Source organism: Schistocerca cancellata, chromosome 1 (assembly GCF_023864275.1).
Source record: "Schistocerca cancellata isolate TAMUIC-IGC-003103 chromosome 1, iqSchCanc2.1, whole genome shotgun sequence".
Lineage (NCBI taxonomy): Eukaryota > Metazoa > Arthropoda > Insecta > Orthoptera > Acrididae > Schistocerca > Schistocerca cancellata.
The window spans coordinates 390,243,193-390,270,374 of record NC_064626.1 but is presented as its reverse complement, the minus strand read 5'-3'; the positions used below and the strand labels follow the sequence as shown (position 1 = coordinate 390,270,374).

Here is a 27,182-nt window from a genome sequence, read left to right as displayed (position 1 = left end):
TAGGAACTCCTAGAATCTATGCACTTCGTCCATCTCCCTCCTCGCCCCAAAAACCTCTGCACACCCACATTCTACATGCTTTCCAAAATCCACAAACCCAACAATACTTGATGCCCCATTTTGCTCCCACTAAAATAATCTCTACTCTTATTGATTAACATATCTTAAAAGTTCCCCAAAGTCTAGCTGCTCACATCAAATACATAAACCATTTTCTTCACCAATTCTTCCCTATCCCCACCCCTTTGCCACTTAGATACCCACTCATCACTGTTGATGCCTGCCACCTTCCTATAGATCAACATGCCCATGCTGATGGCCTTGCCACTACCAAATATTACCTCTTCCAACATCTTCGAACATTACCTCTCCCAACATCTTTCTAGATCCAATCTCGACACCTCATTTATTGTACGCATTACCAATTATATCCTCCCCCTTCTCTCTCTCTCTCTCTCTCTCTCTCTCTCTCTCTCTCTCTCTCTTTCTTTCTCCCCCCCCCCCCTCACTTGTCCTACTGCAGCCCACCATCTCCTCGGGACATGAAGAAAAAGACATAAATACTTCTCCTTCGAGGACAAGATATACAAACAGATCCATGGCACAGCCATGAATACTCTGATGGTGCCCTCCCATGCTAACCTGTTTATGAGCCATCCTCCCAAAACTGCAAACCCCTTGTCCGATTCATGCTCGCTGATGACATGCGTATTATCTGGATACAGTAAAACACACCCTTTCTCAATTTTTCTACAATCTGAACGCCTTCTTTTCCACCTGTTTCACCTGGTCCTCTTCAACCAACCTCCTGGACATAGACTTCCGCATCTCCGATAGATCAATCCACACCTCTGTCCATATTAAGTCCAATAACCACCAACAGTACCTCCATTTCGACAGCTGTCACCACTTCTGCACAAAAAAAATTGCTACTGTATAGCTTGGCCACCTATAGACACCATATCTGAATGGCAAAAGTTCCCTTGCCAAGTATGCTGAAGATCTCACAAGGACCTTCACACACACAGGAACTATCCCCCAAAACTAAACCGCATACAGAATTTCCATGCCACATCCTCACACCCCCTAATCTTCCCACCTCTCTCAAGAATCAGCTGCAAAAGAGCACTCTGCCTTGTTACCCAATATCACCCCCCGACTGGAGCAACAGAACCACATCCTTCACTAAGCTTTAATTATCTATCATCATGTCTGGAAATCAGGGCATTCTATCCAAGATTTTCCCCACCTCTTCTAAAGTGGTCTTCCATCGCCCATCCCATCTACGCAACATTCTCGTACATCCCTATGCCAGTCCCACTCCCAATCACTTGTCACATTGGTCATATCTTTATGGAAGTCCCAGGTGTAAGATCTGCCTGATTCACCCACCCAGCACATCCTGCTCCAATCCTGTCACACACTTATCCTACATCATCAGAGGCAGGGTCACCTGTGGAAGCAACCATATCATTTACCAGATCTACTGTAGCTATTGCACAGCACTTCATGTGGACATGTCCATGGAAATAAACAGTCACTGGCAAACTGTGACCAAGAGCAAAATTTACTACCAAGTGCCACAACATGCTGCTGGGCATAACATGACTGAATTCAATGGCCACTTCACAACTTGGGCTGTCTTGACCCCCCCCCCCCTCTCTCTCTCCCCCACAACACCAACTTTTCTGAACTATGTAGATGTGAGTTATCCTTGCAAAACATCCTTTGCTCCCATAATTCTCTTTGCCTCCGTATCCGCTAACCCAATGTCCCACATCCTCTACACAAATTTCCCCTTCCTCTGTACTGTCATCCCTCCCAATCCACACTATCTTCATCATGCTTCATGTCTCACCACTTCCAGACTGCATGTACAAATGAATAACCTGTGAACCTGCCACCACTCCCTCTCACATTCCTAATATGCAGAGCTGCTGCCTCCCTCCGAGCCACTAGCTACGCATCCCCAACACCTCCTACTGCTTCCAACATCTAACCTCTTTCTCCCTCTACAAAAAAAACCTGATACAACCCCATCCAAATCTACCTGCCAAACTGTAATACTGGCATTGCATGTCCAGCCGGCACAAGCTACGTAGTGTGTGTGTGTGTGTGTGTGTGTGTGTGTGTGTGTGTGTGTGTGAGAGAGAGAGAGAGAGAGAGAGAGAGAGAGAGAGAGAGAATTGTCAAGGGATTTCTTATGAAAGCTAGCAAATTTTTCTCTCTCTTTTGTGCGCGCACCCTTTGATGACTCAACTCTTCTGCTATTTAGTGCGTGTTCTCCTTTACTCCTAAATTATTTATATATAACAACATTAACATTCTGGTGGACAAACCATTGTTTAATTTCAATGTAATGACCAAAAATGAGTGGTCCTGGTATCATCAACTTCTGACTGTGCTCCACACATAAGCTGTACTCTTGTAGTTTCATCCAAAGGGTTACGTGACCAGTTGGTTGGTTGATTGGAGTTGAAGGGACCAAACAGCAAGGTCATCAGTCCGTTGTTTCAAATGTGGTCCATTCAGATAGTTTAACATCTCAGATAAGTCAGAACGATAAAAGGGAAAAGGCTAAAAAATGTAAAAGTGCAGTCGTGTCGTCAATGGTAAAAACAAAATGAGGTAAGTCTGCAAGAGAGTGACCCCAAGGCTATGCTTGAGGCAGGAAATATCCCACCTCTGAAGCAGTAGAGTGTGACCCCAAGGCTATGCTTGAGGCAGGAAATATCCCACCTCTGAAGCAGTAGAGGCAAGACCATCTGCGACTTAAAAGCATTCAACTGCTAGAATGTAGAATTGCATATGGGAAAAGGAGACCAACAAATTCTGAAAAAGTGATAAAAACTGAGAAAAGGTGAAGAAAAGAGGATCTTGGCCAGGGAGGGGAGTCGAGAATCTCCAAACACAGCTTACAGGGGGAGATACCCAAACACTCACCGCCCTGCCCCGACACCAGAGTGAGATTAAAAACCTTAAAACTGAGAATAAAAACCACTTTCTCAGAGGAAACTGAGAACCAGTTCGACTATCCGGGAATCGTCAGCCAACATTAAAGGTAAAGTGTGGGGAAGTCTGTACATAGCACACAGAGCCAAAAGAGGGGGGCATTCCACCAAAATGTAGGCTACTGACTGGAAGGCTCTGCAACCACAAAGTGGAGTTGGCTCATTGCGCAGAAGAAAACCATGGGTCAGCCTGGTATGGCCGATGTAGAGACGACACAGTGTGGTTGAGTCCTTTTGGGAGAGGCGAAAGGAAAAACGCCTCCTAAGAGTTGGCCCACGATTGTGCAAAGCGGGATTTGATGTGAAGCCATAAATCCACTGCAGGAGGGTTTACAGAGAATGGGGAGTAAGTGAGTGCTCCCCCAGCCAAACGATCAGCAAGCTCATTACCTGGGGTACCCACATGGCCAGGAACCCAAAGGAAGTCAACGGAACAAGCAGTACGGTGAAGATCAGCGAGATGGTCATGGATGGCCAAGACCAAGGGATGGCACGAAAAACACCGGTCAATAGCCAGAAGGCCACTCATTGAGTCCATACATAACAAAACGCGCTTGTGTTGGGACTGTTTAATAAAGGTAAGGGCCTGGGAAATTGCCATCAATTCTGCAGTACACACCCCACTTGTAGGTGGCAGCAGATGATTTTCCGTGATCAAGGTGGAGAAGGATGGAGCGGTCCGCACCCCAAGAGGTGTGGGCAAGGAAGTGAAGAACACTGAGTTTACGGAAACATCCTACCTTCAGAAGTCTGATATGAGGCAGCCAAGTGAGCTTGTTGTTGAAAAGAAGACCCAGGAAACGAAACTGTGGAACCACAGGCAATCGTTGTGCATCAAGATAGAGCTCCGGATCGGGATGGATCATAGTATGGCGACAGAAGTGGACCACCCATGATTTTAAAGGAAAGAATTGAAACCCGTGTGAGAGGGCCCATGCAGAGGCATGCCATATAGCTCCCTGGAGCTGCCGCTCTGCAGAGGCCATCAAAGAGGAACTAACCCAAATGCCGAAATCATCCACATACAGAGCAGGAGTGACCAAAGGACCGACAGAGGTCACAAGTCCATCAATAGCAATGAGGAAAAGAAGTACACTCAATACAGAGCCCTGTGGGATACCAGTCTCCTGGGTCCATGGAGAACTAAAAACAGTACCAACCCGAACCCTGAACGACCGATGGAACAGGAACTGGCCGATAAAAATCAGGAGTGGGCTCCGAAGACTTCACTGGTGAAGTGTAAGTAAGATGTGATGGCGCCAAGCCGTGTCATAGGCCTTGCGAAGGTTTAAAAATACTGCAACCAAATGGCGGCACTGGGAAAAAGCCTGCCAAACTGCGGATTCCAAGCGAAGTAAATGATCGATCAGAGATTGACCCTCTCGGAAGCCACAATGATAAGGGGACAATAGATCCCGAGATTCTAGGACCCAATTGAGCCGACGGGCTACCATCCGTTCAATTAACTTGCGAACAACATTTGTCAGACAAAATGGCCGATAGCTTTCAACAAATAGGGGTTCTTACCAAGCTTAAGGACAGGAACCACGATGCTATCCCTCCACTGAGAAGGGAAGTCACCCTGGAGCCAAATACGGTTAAACACCCTGGCTCAGCAGCTGTTGTGGCTGAGCACCTGAAGGATAATTTGGAAAATATTTCGAGTAGATTTCCCCACCATGTTATAGTTCTGGGTGGAGATTTTAATTTGCCGGATATAGACTGGGAGACTCAGACGTTCATAACGGGTGGCAGGGACAAAGAATCCAGTGAAATTTTTTTAAGTGCTTTATCTGAAAACTACCTTGAGCAGTTAAACAGAGAACTGACTCGTGGCGATAACATATTAGACCTTCTGGTGACAAACAGACCCGAATTATTTGAAAAAGTTAACGCAGAACAGGGAATCAGCGATCATAAAGCGGTTACGGCATCGATGATTTCAGCCGTAAATAGGAATATTAAAAAGGGTAGGAAGATTTTTCTGTTTAGAAAAAGTGACAAAAAGCAGATTTCAGAGTACCTGTTGGCTCAACACAAAAGTTTTGTCTCAAGTACTGATAGTGTTGAGGATCAGTGGACAAAGTTCAAAACCATCGTACCATATGCGTTAGATGAGTATGTGCCAAGCAAGATCGTAAGAGATGGAAAAGAGCCACCGTGGTACAACAACCGAGTTAGAAAACTGCTGCGGAAGCAAAGGGAACTTCACAGCAAACAAACATAGCCAAAGCCTTGCAGACAAACAAAAATTACGCGAAGCGAAATGTAGTGTGAAGAGAGCTATGCGAGAGGCGTTCAATGAATTCGAAAGTAAAGTTCTATGTACTGACTTGGCAGAAAATCCTAAGAAATTTTGGTCTTATGTCAAAGCGGTAGGTGGATCAAAACAAAATGTCCAGACACTCTGTGACCAAAATGGTACTGAAACAGAGGATGACAGACTAAAGGCCGAAATACTAAATGTCTTTTTCCAAAGTTGTTTCACAGAGGAAGATTGCACTGTAGTTTCTTCTCTAGATTGTCGCACAGATGACAAAATGGTAGATATCGAAATAGACGACAGAGGGATAGAGAAGCAATTAAAATCGCTCAAAAGAGGAAAGGCCTCTGGACCTGATGGGATACCAGTTCAATTTTACACAGAGTACGCGAAGGAACTTGCCCCCCTTCTTGCAGCGGTGTACCGTAGGTCTCTAGAAGAGCGTAGCGTTCCAAAGGATTGGAAAAGGGCACAGGTCATCCCCGTTTTCAAGAAGGGACGTCGAACAGATGTGCAGAACTATCGACCTATATCTCTAACGTCGATCAGTTGTAGAATTTTGGAACACGTATTGTGTTCGAGTATAATGACTTTTCTGGAGACTAGAAATCTACTCTGTAGGAATCAGCATGGGTTTTGAAAAAGACGGTCATGTGAAACCCAGCTCGCGCTATTCGTCCACGAGACTCAGAGGGCCATAGACACGGGTTCACAGGTAGATGCCGTGTTGCTTGACTTCCGCAAGGCGTTCGATACAGTTCCCCACAGTCGTTTAATGAACAAAGTAAGAGCATATGGACTATCAGACCAATTGTGTGATTGGATTGAGGAGTTCCTAGATAACAGGACGCAGCATGTTATTCTCAATGGAGAGAAGTCTTCCGAAGTAAGAGTAATTTCAGGTGTGCCGCAGGGGAGTGTCATAGGACCGTTGCTATTCACAATATACATAAATGACCTGGTGGATGACATCGGAAGTTCACTGAGGCTTTTTGCAGATGATGCTGTGGTGTATCGAGAGGTTGTAACAATGGAAAATTGTACTGAAATGCAGGAGGATCTGCAGCGAATTGACGCATGGTGCAGGGAATGGCAACTGAATCTCAATGTAGACAAGTGTAATGTGCTGCGAATACACAGAAAGATAGATCCTTTATCATTTAGCTACAAAATAGCAGGTCAGCAACTGGAAGCAGTTAATACCATAAATTATCTGGGAGTACACATTAGGAGTGATTTAAAATGGAATGATCATATAATGTTGATTGTCGGTAAAGCAGATGCCAGACTGAGATTCATTGGAAGAATCCTAAGGAAATGCAATCCGAAAACAAAGGAAGTAGGTTACAGTACGCTTGTTCGCCCACTGCTTGAATACTGCTCAGCAGTGTGGGATCCGTACCAGATAGGGTTGATACAAGACATAGAGAAGATCCAACGGAGAGCAGCGCGCTTCGTTACAGGATCATTTAGTAATCGCGAAAGCGTTACGGAGATGATAGATAAACTCCAGTGGAAGACTCTGCAGGAGAGACGCTCAGTAGCTCGGTACGGGCTTTTGTCAAAGTTTCGAGAACATACCTTCACCGAAGAGTCAAGCAGTATATTGCTCCCTCCTACGTATATCTCGCGAAGAGACCATGAGGATAAAATCAGAGAGATTAGAGCCCACACAGAGGCATACCGACAATCCTTCTTTCCATGAACAATACGAGACTGGAATAGAAGGGAGAACCGATAGAGGTACTGAAGGTACCCTCCGCCACGCACCGTCAGGTGGCTTGCGGAGTATGGATGTAGATGTGGATGTAGATGTAGATGTAGAGAAGATGTTGCTGTTGTGGAGCACTGTGATGTTGAAGCAGTTGGTTATGAATGGAGTCTGGGCCAGGGGCCGTATCATGAGAAGAAGAAGAAAGTGCAGAAAGAAATTCCCATTCAGTAAAAGGTTCGTTGTAAGATTCTGACTGACAAGGGGTAAACATAGGCGGAAGCTTCGGCCCACTGTGTCTGGTGAAGAAAAGCAGCCGGATAGTAGGCTGATGCTGATGCCATTGCAAAATGGGTCGCAAGATGTTCCGCAAGAATCAACGGGTCCGTACAAAGGCCATCTGGGAGATGAAGGCCTGGGAGGATGGACTGCCGATAGCAACATTGGAGAGAGCAAAGTGTAGCCCATACCCATGACATAGGGACAGTAGAACTGATAGCGAGAAGGAGGAAGGGAGGAGGCAATTGCTGAAGAAGGGCAGTTAAGGCAGCAGTGTAAGAGTCCTGTCAGGAGGGAGATAAAGATTGCAAACTGTGACCTCAGAGTCCAGGTGGACCCTAACAGCGACTGCTTCCAATGTGGTTTGAAGAGGAATCCACATGCTAGCAACGTCTGAATGGACCAATGTACAAACGCCACCAGAGGCCCGCAGGGGGCCAACCCAATTTCAGAAGGTCAGTGAGTGATCATCAGTAAAATGAGATTCCTGTAGAACCACACAAGCTGCAGAGTAAGACGAAATAAGGGATTTCAACTCCGCAAGGTGATGGTAATAGCTATTACAATCCCATTGGATAACCAGAGAACGATGATTCAAATGGGGGTTGAACAGGCTAAAGCCAGTCATGCCGCCGGGTCACCACCTGTCACCGACAAGGAGGGGGCGACATCCATGAACAACAGGTCAGAATCTGGTTGTGAAGCTGGGGATGGGACCTCTGGTGACACCAGAGGCTCCTTGTCTTGGGACTTATGTTTCTTCTTCTTTTCTGTTCGAGGTCAAGGAGGGCTGTGTGGCATAAAGGAGCCAGCTGCAGCGAGATCGGGAATAGAACGAGATCGGGTGACCTGGGGGCCGACAGACTGTGGTTCTCGTGGTCGTTGGGTGGAAGCAGACGTTTGGCCTGGAAGGTGCTGGGAAGGGGTATCCCAGGAGGAATGCCCTTGACCGGCAGACCCCAAAGAAGTGGGACACTTCTCCAGCTGGGGAGGGGGAGCAGTGCCCAGAGGAGAAGGTGTGGGAGCTGCAGGGGAGGGGGGGGGGAGGAGAGGGGTCCGGGATTGGGGTAAGGGAGGGGGAGGAAGAGGTGAAGACGTAACTAAAGCATAACTAGACGTCATGGACACAGGGTGAAGACGTAACTAAAGCATAACTAGATGTCATGGACACAGGGTGAAGACGTAACTAAAGCATAACTAGATGTCATGGACACAGGGTGAAGACATGCATACTTCTTACGAGCTTCAGTGTAGGTTAAACGATCAAAGGACTTATACTCCTGTATCTTCTTTTCCTTCTTATATACTGGGCAATGTGGTGAAAGACTGCCATGACAATTAACACACACAGGAGGGGGAACACAGGAACTCTACTCATGAAGTGGACGACCACAGTCACCACAGAGAGGGGCCTGTGAACAGCGGGAAGACATGTGTCCAAAAAGCAATCACTTAAAACATCTCATAGGAGGTGGGATGTACGGCTTCACGTCACATCGATAAACCATAATTTTTACTTTCTCATGGAGCGTATCCCCTTCAAAGGCCGGCAGGATAAAGGCACCAGTATCAATGCGATTGTCCTTCGGACCCTTCTGAACATGGTGAACAAAGTGCACACCCCGCCGTCTGAGATTGTCCCGAAGTTCCTCATCAGTTTGAAGGATGAGGTCCCTATGGAAAGTCACACCTTGAACCATATTTAGAGACTGGTGGGGGTAATGGACACAGAAATTGTGCCAAGATGGTTACAGGCACGAAGGGCCGCAGACTGGGCAGCTGAAGCAGTTTTGATCAACAACGAACCCGACTGCATCTTGCTCAGGAAGTCCACTTCGCCAAACTTGTCTTCAAGTATCCCTGTGTGTTCAGGGGGCTCAACAAAAAGGGTACATAGTGACCCCACCACACTGGCTGGCTACCGTGCTGGCTATGCACCCTAGCATCAGACAACAACGTGAAAGGAAAGGTGGAATGAACTAGGAGGGCACACGTCGGAGACACTAGGTAAGATGCTCTTCCCCAAATGGCTCACACTACAGAATAGAAATTTAATAATGGAGGTCAAACCCCACAGGGGGAACAGGGAATGCCATAAGGATGAGGTGATTACGCAACAAAACTAAATTGCAAAACCAACATAACCAGGAGGATAGCGGGGCCAACGTAAGCAAGCACATCAAGAGAGGGAGAGGAGAGGGCGAAGGGGAAGGGGAAGGAGCAAGGAGAGGAAAGGAGGGGAAGGGCAAGGAAATGCAGCCCTGGAAAGAAGATAGGCTGCAATAGCTTGGGGCCCCGTGCTCGCCACACACGTACTCACGAAAGAACCGTGCAGCCCCTGGGGGGTTGTTTGGTTGGTTTGTGGAATTGAAGGGACCAGACTACTAGGGCCATCTGTCCCTTTTTCCACGAACTTTAAACACCCACAAAGAATAAGAACAAATAATGGAGATGACAAGAGACAACACAGGACAAGAAAGACACAGACAGAGACCAGAAAAAAGGAATTAAAAATCACACCAAGTGTGACAATGGTTGGCTGACCATAGAAACAAAACATAAAAAGCCAACCACCAAGAAATGCACTAAAGACCCCAGTCTAAAATCTTAGGCCAAAGGCCAGACTCAACACAAAAAAGGACAAACACTTAGATCAAGCAATAAAAACCCCCTGCACGAATAAAACTCAAAACTAAATTTGCCATCGCAACGCCATCTGATAAAAGTGCAGGAAGCGTATCAGGCAAACGTCTGCCTGAGCAGCGTTAAAAGCGGGAAGTCCTACAAGATGTGAACCACCGTCAAAGCTGACCCACAGTGACATAAAGATGGGTCCTTGCGGCACAATAAATAGCTGTGTGTTATCCAGGTGTGGTCAATGCGCAGCTGGCAGAGGACAACAGAGTCCTTGCGAGAGACCCGCCAGGAGGAGTGCCACGCACCGGTAGCTTCCTTGATGGCCCGAAGTTTGTTGCATGAAGGAAGGGTGCTCCATTCATCACCCCAAGTGCGAAGTACCTTCTGCCGCAAAACTGACCTGAGGTCACTCTCCGAAAGGCCAATCTCCAAGGCTGGTGCACTGACAGCCTGTCAACATGTTCATTTCCCAGGTTGCTGACATGACCCGGGGTCCACACAAAGACCACAGAGCAGCCGCAACGGGCAAGAGTATGGAGGGACTCCTAGATAGCCATCACCAGACGAGAGCGAGGGAAACACTGGTCGGTAGCTAGTAAACCGCTCAGGGAGTCACTACAGATAATGAAGGACTCACCTGAGCAGGAGCGGATATACTCTAGGGCCTCAGGAGGGACTGAATCCTTCGAGCTCTGTGCCAAATTGAGCCGAAGGCATGGGTGGGTTACACACCACGGGGGTATATGCAGAGGGGCCCGGAAAAAGAGATGCAAAAGGAAAAACCTCAGGCCCAGATAAAAGAGCTCTGACACGAGCCGCGATCGTACACCGTGACCGGGGCCGCTGTTCCGGAAGACAAGACGACCAACTGAGGGAACAGGAGACAATAATTGGGAAGCCCGGGCAAGCTACAAACGTGTGTAGCTTAAGCGGACAGTAATCATTGGCGCCGGAACCGCAATGGAGGGACACCTGCCTCCCCAAGTAAGCTGTTGACAGGGCTTGTCCGGAAAGCTACAGTGGCGAGTCGGATCCCGCTGTGAAGGACGGGGTCAAGCAACTGCAATGCGGAAGGTGATGCTGAACCGTAAGCCGGGCTTCCATAATCTAGACGGGACTGAATTAATGCCTGGTACAGCCGTAGAAGGGGAGGCCGATCGGCACCTCAGCTGGTGTGACTCAAGCAACGAAGAGCATTAAGATGCCGCCAGCACGTCTGTTTAAGCAGCCGAATATGAGGGAGCCAAATCAACCAGGTATCAAAAACCAATCCCACAAACCGATGCGTCTCCACCACAGCAAGAGGTTTGCCGTCAAGATAATCCATGGCTCAGGGTGAACAGTGTGTCGCCGGCAGAAATACATAACGCAGGTCTTGGCAGCCGAAAACTGGAAGTCATGCGCTACAGCCCAAGACTGCACCTTGTGGATAGCACCCTGCAGCTGCCGTTCAGCAGCTGCAATGCCAGTGGAGCTAAAGTATAGGCAGAAGTCATCAGCATACAAGGAAGCCGAGACAAACGTTCCTACCACCGCAGCGAGAACATTAATTGCAATTAAAAAGAGCCAGACAGCTAAGACAGATCCTTGTGGTACCTCATTCTCCTGAACTCTGGAGGAACTATGGGAGGCCGCAACTTACACGTGGAAGGAACAAAGTGACAGAAAATTTTGTATGAAAGTCGGGAGCGGACCCCAAAGACCCCAACCATGAAGCACAGAGAGGATGTAATGTCGTCATGTCTTATCGTATGCCTTCTGCATGCCGAAACAGACAGCGACCAGATACTGACGGTGGACAAAGGCTGTACGGATGGCAGACTCCAGGCACACCAGATTATTGGCAGCAGAATGGCCCTTACGGAACCCACCCTGAGGCGGAGTCAGAAGGCCCCGAGACTCGAGTAGCCAACTCAACCACCGGCTCACCATGCATTCGAGCAACTTGCAAAGAACGTTGGTGAGGCTAATGGGGCGATAGCTGTCCACCTCCAGTGAGTTCTTGCCAGGTTTCAACACGGGGATTATGATGCTTTCCCACCATTGCGACGGGAACTCACTCTCAACCCAGACAGGTCTAGGAGGCGTCGCTGGCAGTCCACTGAGACGTGTCTGAACATCTGACAGTGGATGCGATCTGGCCCGAGAGCCGTATCAGGGCAAGCGTCTAGGGCACTTTGGAATTCCCACTCACTGAACGGAGCATTGTATGATTCAGGGTGGCACATGTGAAATGAAAGACGCCGACATTCCAACCAGTCTTTCAGGGAGCGGAAGGCTAATGGGTAATTCGCAGAAGCGGAAATCTGAGCAAAATGCTCCGCTAAGCGATTTGCAATTGTGTCGGAGTCAGTACAGACTGCTCCATTCGGTGAAAGCGCAGGGACGCTGATGGGGGTCCAATAGCCACAGAGTTGTCTAATCTTGGCCGAAACCTGTGATGGATAGGTACGGAGGCCAATGGTGGAGACATACCTTTCCCAGCACTCCTGCTGGTGTTGGCGAATGAGGCAGCGAGCTTGCGCATGGAGCTGTTTAAACGCAATGACGAGTGCCAACGAGGGATGCCGCTTGTGACGCTGGAGCGCCCGCCTGCAATCTTTAATCGCCTCAGCGATCTCGGTGACCACCAAGGCACAGACCTCCATCGAGGGGACCCAGAAGAACAGGGAATGGCAGATTCTGCGGCAGTAACGATGCCGGTGGTGACCGAGTGAACCACCGCATCAATGGCGTCATTGGAAAGAGACTCAATAGTGGCAATGGAGGTGAACAAGTCCCTGTCAGCCTTATTCATAGCCCACTGACGCAGTGGCAGTGACAGAAAAATCGGAAAGTGGTTACTATGCACAAGTCGTCATGCACACTCCATTGGACAGATGGTAATAGGCTAGAGTGGCAGATTGAAAGGTTGGTGGCTGAGAACATGCCATGAGCCACACTGAAATGTGTGAAGGCACCATTATTTAAAAGAGAAAAGTTGTGCTGTGCCAATATTTTGCCCAAGGATGCTGCCTCGGCCCGTTGCCACTGTTCCACCCCACAGAGGGTTATGGGCACTGAAGTCGCCCAGTAACAGAAAAGGTGACGGCAATTGGGCTATCAGCGCAGCCAGGACATGCTGCGGGACATCACCATCCGATGGAAGATAGAGGCTGCAGACAGTAACAGCCCAAGGCGTTTGCACCTGAACAGCGACAGCCTCTAAAGGTGTTTGTAGAGGGACAGACTCGCTGTACAGAGAGTGATGTAAATGCAGATGCCACCAGATACCCTGTCATTAGCTGCCCAGTTCTTATAATAAACCCGATAGCCACGAAGTGCGGGGGTTTGCATCATCAGAAACCAAGTTTCCTGAACAGCAATGCAGAGGAAAGGGTGAAGGCTGAGAAGTTGTTGGAGCTCAGCAAGATGGTGGAAAAAACTGCTGCAGTTCCACTGGCGTCCATGGCCAAGAAAGGCGTGAAGCAACTGAGGAGGCAGATTACGCCGCTGGGTCACCTGCTGCCACCGATTGAGTACCTGTGTGAGTGACATCCATTGTGTCTGAGAGCCCGGTGAGATCTAGGTCCTCAGTGGACACCAGAATCAATATCTAGCCCTCAGACACACAGCTTGTAGGTTCCGGTGGGGTGGGTGTCACCACAAGTTCCTTCGTCTTAGAGGTCTTCTTCTTGGACTTTTCTCACTGCTCCTTGGGTTTCACTGGCTGGGAGGGCTTCACCGATTCAGTTTGCAGGACAGAGGAGGATCTCTAAGCCCTACGACCAGCTGCTTGTGGGCACTTATGCCACTGCCAGGCATCATCCTTCCCACTTGTGGAAACCTGGGAAGGGAGGGACCCAAGAGACCCCTTGCAAGAAAGAGGAGCCGAAGAAGTTGGACCCTTCTCCAGCTTAGAAGTGGGGAGAGATGTCCCCGATGGGTGGGGGGTGTTGCTCCCGAGGGCCAAGATGAAGGCGCCGGTAGCAATCTGATTATCCTTCGGATCCGGATGAACGCGCCAGAAGAAATTAACACCTTGATGCTCTAAATTGGCGCGCAGCTCGTCATCAGACTGCTAAAGGAGGTCCCTATGGAAAATAATACCCTGGACCATATTTAAACTCTTATGGGGTGTGATGGTAACTGAAACATCCCCCAACTTGTCACAAGCAAGTAACCTTCGTGACTGGGCAGAGGATGCCGTTTTTATCAGTACTGACCCAGAGTGTATTTTGGACAAGCCCTCCACCTCCCCAAACTTGTCCTCTAAATGCTCTACGAAGACATTGACATTAACGACTCCCCATCAGCTCTCGTACCAACTAAGAACCGGGACGAATAAGTGTCACTGCCATCCTGAGCTTTACGCTCCTCCCACAGTGTGGCCAGGGAGGGGAACGATTTGGGATCGTATTTCTGAGTGTTGAATTGAGCCCAAGAACGCTTAGAGACTGCTGGCAGCTAGCCACCAACAAGAGATGATGTACCACGCTTCACTGTAGGTCATCCGCCCTGATGCCACCCATTCCGACCAAGGTCCCTCCCCACGGGTGCCACCCAACTTCAGCAAGGGCCACCTGACAGGATGGCCATTGCCGGGAATCCCGATGCCCCAGGGAGATAGGCATCTACTCCTTGGCATATGTGGGGAGTTATATGACGCAGGTATCAGCAGAGCGATCCCTGTGTTGACAGGGGGCTACAACCAACAGGGTACATGGCGGCCCCACCACAACAGACTGGCTACCATGCTGAATATTAGGTGCAAGGAAGTCCACGGTCATTGTCTCCGCAAAAAGCAACACTGCACAGCGCATGGTGATACCCAGGAATGTATCCTCGCCCAAGAGAGAGAGAACGAGCGGAACGGCAATGCGACGACGAGAAAGCTCTATAAAGGTCTCAATGCATGATGGACGCAATGCACCATGTAAGGCGCCCTTCCTCAATTGGCTCACTCTTTGGAAGAATTTGGAAACACGGAGGTCAAACCCGAGAGGGGACCATCACAAATAGGCCGAAACATTTCAGACTCTTTTTAGTTGCCTCTTACGACAGGCAGGAATACCGCGGGCCTATTCTAACCCCAACCCGCAGGTGGGGTGGTTATGTGACCTGTACTTGTAGCATGTTTTACAATGTCCATCTCGGCTGAATGTGCTTCACTAAACCTCTTCAGCATGCCACCCGCAAAGCTCAGTGTTCTCAGATCACACTGTCCGCTGTCAACGTAATTACAAGAAAGACTCAGAGGCATCAGTAAAGTGCAGCAGAGGTACTGTGGGGAGGGTGCCTTAATTCTGAAAACTGGCTGACAGAGACATAATATGCATCTCTCCTGTTGTTCCCACATCTCACTGGTTTACAATGATACAAGTGAGCTCTGGTAACTTGCAGTCCATTTTTATGAAGTATTACTGAACCTTTCAGCTGTGTTTAAAGGTCCTGCTTTATTTGCTATTTATTTCAGCACTAGAATGCACAATCTGATGGCTCCTTCTAAGATGCACTGCCAGTTAACTTAGCCATTGTCAATTTCAATTTCATAAGCTTAATCTTGTTTACCATAAATTTGCAGGTTTGTCCCATTGCCCAGTAGAGCGTATCCCTGTATACACCACATGCGCAAATTACAATTGGCGTTGAAAATATTTATAAGACTGATACATAACTGGCCCTTATTCGTGAACAGGAGAACTGCCCATCACAGAAAATGCTGAAAACTGTAATTTAAGTACATAAATTGATTGGTGTCACAAGTCTGTGCATGTGTATCTCCTGTATGCTCTGTCCCATGCATTTCGTTGTGTCATTATACTTGCAGGAATGAGAGGAACAGACTTGTTTAGTGACCAGTTGAATGCATCACAAAATGGTGCTTATGATAAAACAGCATGTGTTCATTGTTGAATGTTACGTGAAGCACACACACACACACACACACACACACACACACACACACACACACACACTCTCTCTCCAACAAAGTTTGGTGATCCTTCTCCACAACGCAGCTGAGATTTTGGGTGGTTTGGATTTTCTAAGTAATTGGTAGCTTTCCAGAGGTATGGAACATCACATGTTTAAGCACACCTGTTACCCAACAGCTCCTGGATGTATTGCTTCTAGTTCAGATCAAGCAGGTTTGCTGGCCGAGGCAGCCACCCGAATTCATTATCACACTCTTCATGCCAATATAACATGATTATGGCCGTGTGACACAGACAGTTATTATGCTGGAAGATACTGTCACTGTCAAGGAAGACAGAGGATAATGGGATGCAGGCTGCTCGCAATAATGTTCACATAGTTCACAGCTGTCATAGTGCCTTCCATGACTACAATGAGTCCAATGGTAACCCACATAGATTCCCTCATAGCATAATACTGCCTTCGCCAGCCTGCGTCTGTAGTGCACTGCACGTTTCGTGCAGCTGCTTGCCTGTATGACAGAGTATCTGGAAACAAATATCAGCCTGCTTTAACAAGAAACATGGTTCAACTGACCAGGTGACAAGTTTCCATTGATCTATGGTCAAATCATTATGGTTCTCTGGCCACTACAATCATAGTTGATGGTGTCATTGGCTCAACATGGAAATACGTGAGGGCCATCTGCTGTGGAGCTTATGTTCAACAGTGTGCACTGAATGTTGTGCTCCAAAAACACTTGCGTCTGTACCAGCATTGTATCTGCATCCCATCTGCACAGATTACTGCTTACTCTGCTTTGGAAAAAGGGCAAGCCACCTACCTCCATGCTCTATGACATCTTGTCACCTTCTTGTGGTTTCACCACCCTTCAACTTCGTTCCACAGATGCTCCCAACAGTAGTATGTGAATAACCAAGCAGCTCTGCGGTTTCCAAGATACTCAGCCCCCAGGCACTGGGCCATAACATTGTGCCTTTTGTCAAACTCTCATATCAGTGGATTTCCCCTTTTTTGCCTTCATTATCATTAGAACTAGTCTCCATTTGTCTCTGTTCTACTCATACACCTGAATTACCACGTCACGTGCCCACGATGTCACCAGGTACCATACAATGGTGGTTATTGGTGAAATAACTGGTTTCCGGTTATACTAATTTCTTTTTATCTCCTTAACCTCACTGTTAAAACTGATCAAAGTAAGCAGTTTCTGAATATAATCAACATTCAGTTTTCTTATTGCCATTATTTCAAGCAATGAACACTGATGTCAAAGAGAGATTGAAAAATTCTTCGACTTTTGAATCACACACGCCGAAATATACAGAATCAAAATATCAAATAAAATAGGTAAACTGTACAAAACAGCCTGCCCACTCTTCGCTCTTTTACTCGAAAACTAATGACAGCTTGAATGGTACAAAAAAGAAACAGTATTCTGCTACTGATTCTAATTCTTTGAATTTTTACTCAAAAAACATGATGTAATCAAATGTCGTATCACTATTTTGGAATTACTAATAGTCAATGCTAAAGAGTGAAAGCTAGGGCTGGAAGACTATTTTGCATGTTTAGTTGTCCATTTCCAAGGACTACAAATAGATAAAGGCATATTATGAAGACACAGACAGTAGAGCAGATACATTATACTTCTATTGTGATTTATGAATGAATTAGTATGTTTCTAATTTATTATTGTTGCCAGAACTTCCTTTCTCTTTTATTATTTTGAATGAAAAGCTCTTCTTTCAGTTGAACAGAGTTTCACTTTTTAATGGAAATTTCAGTACAACTGATTTTTTATTGACAAAACCAAAAATGCTCCTTCAAAAAATTCAGACAAACAGTTTAGATAGCTTACAAAATACAGATAATATTATGAAAAGAGTAGTTGCTACTCACTATACAGCAGAGATGCTGAGTTGCAGATACGCTATCAAACAAAGCTTTCAGCCAAACTGACCTTCATCAGACACACACACACACACACACACACACACACACACACACACACACACACACACACACACACAGATGAAGCTTTTGGCCAAAAGCTTTGTTAGTCTTTTTGTTATGCCTATCTTCGACTCAGCATCTCCGCTGTATGGTGAATAGCAACTATCCTTTTCATAATATTGTCACTATACCATCCTGGATTTTCCACTGTTTGATGTAAAATATAGCAATTACCAGGAACAGTTACATGACAGTAGTTACAGTTTAAATAATGAATTAATCCACTGACCAATATTTATTCTCAAATCTGCTCATAAATACTCATTCTATGATGTGTTGATCTGTAGGTTGACTCATTTCATCAGTATCATTCAAACATGCAGCAATGGCTTGCAGCACCAGAAATGGAAATAAGTAATCAAAGGTCACATGATATTTCTTGGTGTTGAAACAGTTAAAAACAAAGCTGGGATAATAACACTGATCAGATAATCCAAAGATTCTACATAGTGAGCTCACAACACTAAGTACATATGAAGACAAAAAAATAAATTTTTTGCATACAGTCACTTCATCTTGTCTCAGAAGCCGAAAAAGAAAAAGAAACTATTATTCTGTAAATTCAGGCTATATGAATACTAACTGGTAGCACCAATTAATACAGAAGCTACCTAAATGATTTCAGCAAATGTAATCTATTTTTCAGTACGTTAACTCTTCAATAGTATTTGTACCGAATGCCAGAAATCAACTTGAATAAACTGCACCACACACAACTACAAGATATCAGCACAGTTTGTATACTCATTTAAGGTTCAGATCTGAGTTCTGCATGTTGTTGCAACAAACTGTACAGTAAAAATGCACTTGGCACAGAAAGTAGGAGTTCAGAGATAGGTAGGATTGTGTTTGTCCAGAGAAGATATGAGGACAGAGTGAAAATAATGGTGGATAGAGGAAGAATGAGCATAGAATCCTGCCAATAACAGTTCCAGTCCAAATCCTCTGACTGTCCTCCTCTTCCCCAACATCATCCTCTCTAAGCATTCCATGCATTCTTCACTTCCAGCACTGCCTCACAATTCTTTCTTAAAAATAATACCAAAACGCCAAACCTCGCTCAAGCTGAATTCTAGTCTGTCTATCTGACGTGAAAGCAAACAACTCTATCATCATCCTCCCCACAGACAAAGATTCCACTACTATAATTGATTTTCATTACTAAAATTAAAACGAACTAGATTTTTAGTTCCTCTATTCCCAACAAGAAACAGTTAAAGTACTCAAAATAAATCAAGTCTCACAGTATTTTGTATGAAATTGTAACATGTTTATGTTAGGTACTTTCTTGTCTCTCTGTCTGTCTGGTAAAAGCTGCTATTGATTTGCTAGAGACTTGAAACTTTCAAGATAGCTCTGAACTGGACACTAACACAACATTAACTTGCTTTTTTGTCTGCTGCATGGCAGAAGGTTACTTTGTGTACCCCTGCCATTCCCCTCTCTTCTTGTTCCAGTTGTAAATGATTCGTGGGGAGAGTGGTTTCTGATAAGCTTATGTGTAAGCTCAAATCTCTCCAATTTTTAACTTTCAGAAGATATACCGGTACATAGGAGGAAGCAACATATTGGTGGACTCATTTTTCACAGCTATTAAAAATTCACAATCGCAAATTTTCTGGGTTCTCTATATGGGATTAGGAATCTGTATGGGGCTGGGAGGAATTAATTTCTACTGTTCGGAACATCCTCTGTTCACTTTACCACCCTTAAATCAATCTCTCAGAAATTATTATTTCTACACTTACCTGAACCATTATCTTCTTTCTTCAGCTCTTCCAGTGGTTGTTGCGTTAGTGGGCTGTAATGGCACGGACTAAGAGGTGGTGCATGGCAGGGAGCCACAAGTCCGTAATGAACTGCCCCCCTTGGAAGACTAGAAAGTGGGTATTGTACCCACAAAGTTGGAACTGGTGATGGAGATCCACGATATGCAGATACAGGTGGAGGGCTGGAATAGTAAGGATGATGACTTAATGTCGGAGGAGGATGAGGTAAAAAGGGAGATGAAAGCTGTGGATATATCAGTGGAGGTGTAAGGAATGGAGAGAGGTGTGCAGAGCTGCCAATGGACGGAACAACTGGATTTCTAAGTCCAGAGCGAAGATTATCTGGTGATGGTGAGAGAGCAGGAGAGCTGAGCCGCGATGGGGATGACAGCTGCTGCTGCTGCTGCTGCTGCTGTGTAGGTGACTGGTTTTGGGAATGCTGCGTTTGTGGCAGTTGTTGAGGTGACTGCTGCTGTTGCTGTGTGGGTGACGATTTCCTCGATCCAGCAGGCTTTGAAGCCGCTTTGGGTCTGGGAGTCTGTTCGACGCTGCTAGCCTGTTGCGCTGAAGACTTCAGGAGAGTACGTAGGAATGATGTGTCTGTATCTTGAGGTCCAGGTGTTGGTACGTCTTCATTTCGACTATTTCCCAGGAGCGAGGTAATACTGTAATTACTCACACTGCCTTTGACACTAGGCTGGGGAGGAGACGGAAGTGCACTGCCAGGTTGGAGAGTTTGGCACGTAACAGTACAATTTCCACTGCTACCATTGTTATTGTTCTGTGGCAAGGCACTACTGGTACGAGCTCGCTGTCGTTTAGAGTTCGACATGTCCTCAAGACTAACTCTCTCCATTTCACGAAGTATTCTCTTCCTAGGGGATATAATGCTAGGATCCAGTCTTGCCGTTGCTACAGTTACTGTCCGCACATGATTTGGTGGAATAGCCCCACTTGCATTAGAGCAAACAGTGCTTTCATTACTACTACTTGAGCCTTTCACTCTATCTAATAAAGTTTGTACTATATCCAACAATTTTATTCTGTTTCGCTCTTTCTTTCCACCTCTTACGTGTGCACTTATTACACCACTATGATTCTCCACTGACACTTCTATAGGTACGTAAGGGCATCTACGCTTCTTTTGTATACAGTGAAACACAGAATGAAGACTCCTTAGATGCCTCATGTGTGGAAATGACTGCATCACAAAAGTCATTTCTTTACCAATGCCTTGCCGAGGGTTCGTCTGCTTCCAACAGTGATCTCGCTGCCAAGGTGATGACTGGACAGATGAGTTGTCATCTGACACTGAAATTAATGAAATTATTAGTAGCATTCATATTAAAACAGTTGATACAATATTGTTATTTACTTTATTTGCATTATAACTTTTCAACAAAATATTTCTTATTGATTACACAAAAAGTTAGCAATTTTAGACAGTTTTAATTAACATACATCAATCTAAAAACTGTAAATTATATTGTGTAATTTTTTTCCTTTGTTGTGTTAAAAAGATACAATTCCTCAGGATGGGTACGCTATGCTTGCGGGTTGCTTAGGTTGGTGTGTCAGTTTGTAGAATTTTTCCGGAAGTTTAATAAACACAACAGACACACATAACAGAGATTTTAGCCACCAATAATATATTCTCCTTCATTATTTACAACAGCCTGCCAATGCTGGGGTAACTTTTCAATTCCATGACTGTAGAAATCACATGGTTCTGAGGGGAAGAACTCATCGAGTCATGTTTGGAGTGCATTTTTATCTGGAAAAGAATGCTCCTTGAAGGCTGTTCGATAGAGAGTAGTAAAGTTGAAAATCTGAGTGCACAACATGACATGAATAGGTGGATGCAGAATAATTTCCTAATCCAACTCCTGTATATAGTTTTTTACCAGTCCAGCAGAATGCGGGTGTGGGGGTGGGGGTTGTGGGGGGTGGATTACCATGGAGTAGTGTCACGTCACACAGTCTTCCTGGTCATTGTTCTTGGATTGTGTCTGCAAGACAACTCAGGTGCTGACAATAAATATCAGCAATCAGCAGTGGTGGCTACACCTTGGGGAGGAAATTTCTGGTACACCACAGTGTCCATAATCCACCAGAAGCATTACATTATCTTTTGTGGATGCACACAGATCACTGTACAGAGAGTTGCTGCTTTGTTTGGGCTCAACCATTCCTTTCTTTTCCTTATGTCAGCATAAAGATGCCATTTCTCATCACTAGTAATGATACAGGACAGGAACGGTCAGTACTGTTCATGTGCCAATTGATTACCAGCACGCAAAGATGCACTTATGGCTACCCACTGGTTTTTGTGATTTTGGCTTAGAGCATGCAATATCCATGCACATGATTTTTTGAATCTTCCGCATTGCATGAAAATGTCAGACGATGGTGGAATGATCACAGTTCATCACATGTGCCAGTAATCAAGTACACTGACATGGATCATTGTCGATTATGTGTTTAAATGATCTTCATCAAACTCCAAACGTCTTCCTGAATGTGGAGAGTCACTAATGTCAAAACAATCCTTAAAATGAGAAAACCATTTTCTTGCTGTCCTCTGTCCACCAATGGTATTATCCTCATGCACAGCACAAATGCTACTGGCTGCCTCCATTGCTGTCGCCTATCTACTGAACTCAAACACAAGAATATGTGTGAAATGCCCCAATTTCTCAACGTGGCACTCCATATTTTAGCAATCACAGCTCCACTCACTATCTCCAAATGACAAAGTGACAATGTGTAAACTCGAATAGGAACAGTAAACTACAAATAAAAAGTGACAATTGATAAATAAATGCATAGCAATAATAATAATAATAATAATAATAATAATAATAATAACAACAACAACAACAACAACAACAACAACAACAACAGTTCAATTTAATTTCCAAGCAAATGAATTTATGTCAAGTTTCAGGTACATTACAATAAACATGACATAAATGAAGAAATTGATGAAACGTATGATGAGATAGAAGAAATTATTCAGGTAGTGAAGGGAGACGAAAATTCAATACTCATGGGTGACTAGAATTCGACAGTAGGAAAAGGAAGAGAAGGAAACGTAGTAGGTGAATATGGATTGGGGCTAAGAAATGAAAGAGCAAACCGCCTGGTAGAATTTTGCACAGAGCATAACTTAATCATAGCTAATACTTGGTTCAAGAATCATGAAAGAGGTTGTATACATGGAAGAACCCTGGAGATACTAGAAGGTTTCAGATAGATTATATAATGGTAAGACATAGATTTAGGAACCAGATTTTAAATTGTAAGACATTTCCAGGGGCAGATGTGGACTCTGACCACAATCTATTGGTTATGAACTGTAGATTAAAACTGAAGAAACTGCAAAAAGGTGGGAATTTAAGGCGATGGGACCTGGATAAACTGACTAAACCAGAGGTTGTACAGAGTTTCAGGAAGAGCATAAGGGAACAATTGACAGGAATGGGGGAAAGAAATACAGAAGAAGAAGAATGGGTAGCTTTGAGGGATGAAGTAGTGAAGGCGCAGAGGATCAAGTAGGTAAAAAGACAAGGGCTAGTAAAAACCCTTGGGTAACAGAAGAGATACGGAATTTAATTGATGAAAGGTGAAAATACAAAAATGCAGTAAGTGAAGCAGGCAAAAAGGAATACAAACATCTCAAAAACGAGATCGACAGAAAGTGCAAAATGGCTAAGCAGGGATGGCTAGAGGACAAATGTAAGGATGTAGAGGCGTAACTCACGAGGGGTAAGATATATACTGCCTACAGGAAAATTAAAGAGACCTTTGGAAAAAAAGAGAACCACTTGTATGAATATCAAGAGCTCAGATGGAAACCCAGTTCTAAGCAAAGAAGGGAAATCAGAAAGGTGGAAGGAGTATATAGAGGGTCTATACAGGGGCGATGTTCTTGAGGACAGTATTATGGAAATGGAAGAGGAGGTAGATGAAGATGAAATGGGAGATATGATATTGCGTGAAGAGTTTGACAGAGCACTGAAAAACCTAAGTCGAAACAAGGCCCCGGGAGTGGACAACATTCCATTGGAACTACTGACAACCTTGGGAGAGCCAGTCCTGACAAAACTCTACCATCTGGTGAGCAAGATGTATGAGACAGGAGAAATACCCTCAGACATCAAGAAGAATATAATAATTCCAATCCCAAAGAAAGCAGGGGTTGACAGATGTGAAAATTACTGAACTATCAGTATAATAAGCCACAGCTGCAAAACACTAACGCGAATTCTTTACACACAAATGGAAAAACTGGTAGAAGCCGACCTCGGGGAAGATCAGTTTTCATTCCGTAGAAATGTTGGAACACATGAGGCAATACTGACCTTACAACTTATCTTAGAAGAAAGATTAAGGAAAGGCAAACCTACGTTTCTAGCATTTGTAGACTTAGAGAAAGCTTTTGACAATGTTGACTGGAATACTCTCTTTCAAATTCTGAAGGTGGCAGGGGTAAAATACAGGGAGCGAAAGGCTATTTACAATTTGTACAGAAACCAAATGGCAGTTATACGAGTCGAGGGACATGAAAGGGAAGCAGTGGTTGAGAAGGGAGTGAGACAGGGTTCTAGCCTCTCCCCGATGCTATTCAATCTGTATATAGAGCAAGCAGTAAAGGAAACCAAAGAAAAGTTCGGAGTAGGTATTAAAATCCATGGAGAAGAAATAAAAACTTTGAGGTTCGCCTATGACATTGTAATTCTGTCTGAGACAGCAAAGGACTTGGAAGAGCAGTTGGACGGAATGGATAGTGTCTTGAAAGGAGGGTATAAGATGAACATCAACAAAAGCAAAATGATGATAATGGAATGTAGTCGAATTAAGTCGGGTGATGCTGAGGGAATTAGATTAGGAAATGAGACACAAAGTAGTAAGGGGGTTTTGCTATTTGGGGAACAAAATAACTGATGATTGTCTAAGTAGAGAGGATATAAAATGTAGACTGGCAATGACAAGGAAAGCATTTCTGAAGAAGAAAAATTTGTTAACACGGAGTATTGATTTAAGTGTCAGGAAGGCGTTTCTGAAAGTATTTGCATGGAGTGTAGCCATGTATGGAAGTGAAACATGGACGATAACTAGTTTAGACAAAAAGAGAATAGAATCTTTCGAAATGTGGTGCTACAGAAGAATGCTTAAGATTAGATGGGTAGATCACATAACTAATGAGGAGGTATTGAATAGAATTGGGGAGAAGAGGAGTTTGTGGCACAGCTTTACAAGAAGAAGGGACCAGTTGGTAGGACATGTTCTGAGGCATCAAGGGATCACCAATTTAGTACTGGAGGGCAGCGTGGAGGGTAAAAATCTTAGAGGGAGACCAAGAGATGAATACACTAAGCAGATTCAAAAGGATGTAGGCTGCAGTAGGTACTGGGAGATGAAGAATCTTGCACAGGATAGAGTAGCATGGAGAGCTGCATCAAACAAGTCTCAGGACTGAAGACCACAACAACAACAACAACAACAACAACAACATACAATAAACATGAGATTTCTGATGTAAGGATAATGCTTTCCGAAAATCGTGATCAGATAGATCGCCTTCCTTAAAGTAAGTAGCAATCTTCCTGTAGATCTACATGTAGATCACGAAGTACACACATTGAGGGCCAATGCTGATAGGGAATTCAATGCAACCCAGCTATGATTACTAAATTAGTCACCAGAGTACAAGAATGGAAGGAGCTTGAAAATACATGTTCTGACAGCTCACTTATGGGCAACAAAGAGCGATTATGGGAAGACGTAGTGGCTACCTTAGAGGAGAACAGTTCTAAACTGGCTGTCTCAGTTCCAACCTCTATTCATAATAATGGAATGACTTCAAGCCAAGTAAGTAGAGGACTCCGCCAGTATGGGCCAAGGGCCATGGCTACGCCAGCTTGCATCTCAGCTTCAATCCCTCCGATCAGCTGAATGATTCAAGACCAAGGACTCCATCCCACGGCATTTATGAACTGTTTAGAAGTGTCTTTTGCGAATGTATCCAGAAAGACAAAAGATAGGCTCATAGGAATATTAATTATATGAAAAATGGAGCATGTGTGGAATCTGTGCAGCTGAAGCTTTTGCACCTTTTGAACTTTGCGGTTGTATTCCTTAGCAGATAGTAGTCTTGTGAATACAAATAAGCAGTTAAATCTAGTTTGCTTCTGCCAAATACATAATGTATGAAACAATGTTACAATCAGAGAATTCTTACAAAAATACTGTGATTCACAATGACCTTGTAAAAAAGTTTGAGCTAGTCGCAATTCTAATCAAAAAGCTACAGCTTTCATGGAAAGTTGGCACTGTTACTATACTCACACACTGAAGGAGGTATAGAGTGAACTAAAGAGATTGAAGACAATAAATAAAAGCGTAACAACACTTTTCAAGAATGAAGAAGCCACAATAAGGAGCCACCAAGTCAAGAATATAGCAACTATGCACATTCATTAAGTTTGCTGTGATAAAGTAACAAAATTGGTTTCGGCACATGAAATGATACTCTTCAGCCACAATATGAGTATTCTAGAAATAACCATAAAGATAGGACACACAACTTTGATCACAGGCCAAGGGATTAGTCAAGCAACATGGTAGAAGAGACAAATGCAAGCAAAAGCAACAACAACAACAACAACAACCTTTGGTAAAATGAATGTAGTATTGGGCATGACCATCCAAAGCAGCTGTGGTAAAAAGAGGACACACAATTAAAATTAATACAATAACTACAGAAAGAGGTCATAAGACAAATATTAATAAAAGTATATAATAACAACAGAATGTAGTCAAATTAATCAGGTAACGTAAAGAGAATAAGATTAGGAAATGTGACACTAAAATTAGTATACAAGTTTTGCTACTTGTGCAGTAAAATAACTGATGATGATGATAGAAATAGTTTGTGCATAAAATACGGACTGGTAATAGTAAAGTGAGACGAATTTGTTAACATCCAAAATAAATTTAAACATTAGGAACTCTTTTCTTAAGTTTCTGTCTGGAGCTAGCAGAAGAGAAACATGGCTGACAAAACAATGCACACAAGAAGACAATAGAAACTTCTGAAATGTGGTCCTACAGAAGAAGACTATAGATTCAATGAGTACACTGCATAATAAAATTTAGGAGAAAAGAAATTTGTGGCACAACTTGATGAAAAGAAGAGATCAGTTGATGGGATACATGCTGAGGCATTGGTAATAGAGAGAAGTGGGACTGGAGGGAGGTAAAAACTGTGAAGGGAGACCAAGTCTTGACCACATAAGCAGGTTCAAATAAGTGTAGGTTGCAGTCACTACACAACACAGGGATGAAGAGGCTTGCATAGGACAAACTGTGGAGACCAGTCTTTGGTCTGAAGACCACAAAAACAACAACTTGTGAGATAGGACGTGGGCTGACATACGACTTCTTAATGAAAATTATGAGATGAAGCAGTAAATACTAATTACAGTACCCGGTGTAAGTGTTTGTGGAATAAAGATTGATGCACTGTTGGATTCGCATCTCGAAAATATGTTTGAGCAGCTAAATGATATGTCAAA

The 27,182-nt window shown here is 44.5% G+C and overlaps 1 protein-coding gene across 4 annotated transcripts in view; it reads right to left on the bottom strand.

Moving 5' to 3' along the window:
- Positions 1-27,182, bottom strand: part of LOC126175526 (protein hairless) — an 89,497-nt gene that overhangs the window by 21,673 nt on the left and 40,642 nt on the right. For all 4 annotated transcript variants that reach the window (XR_007535588.1, XR_007535590.1, XR_007535591.1 and 1 more), the window contains exon 3: positions 19,582-20,913. Coding sequence is in view for 1 of the 4 variants with exons in the window: in XM_049922358.1 (XP_049778315.1) it covers positions 19,582-20,913 (1,332 nt within the window). In the remaining 3 variants the exon portion in view is untranslated. The remainder of the gene's footprint in view (positions 1-19,581; positions 20,914-27,182) is intronic.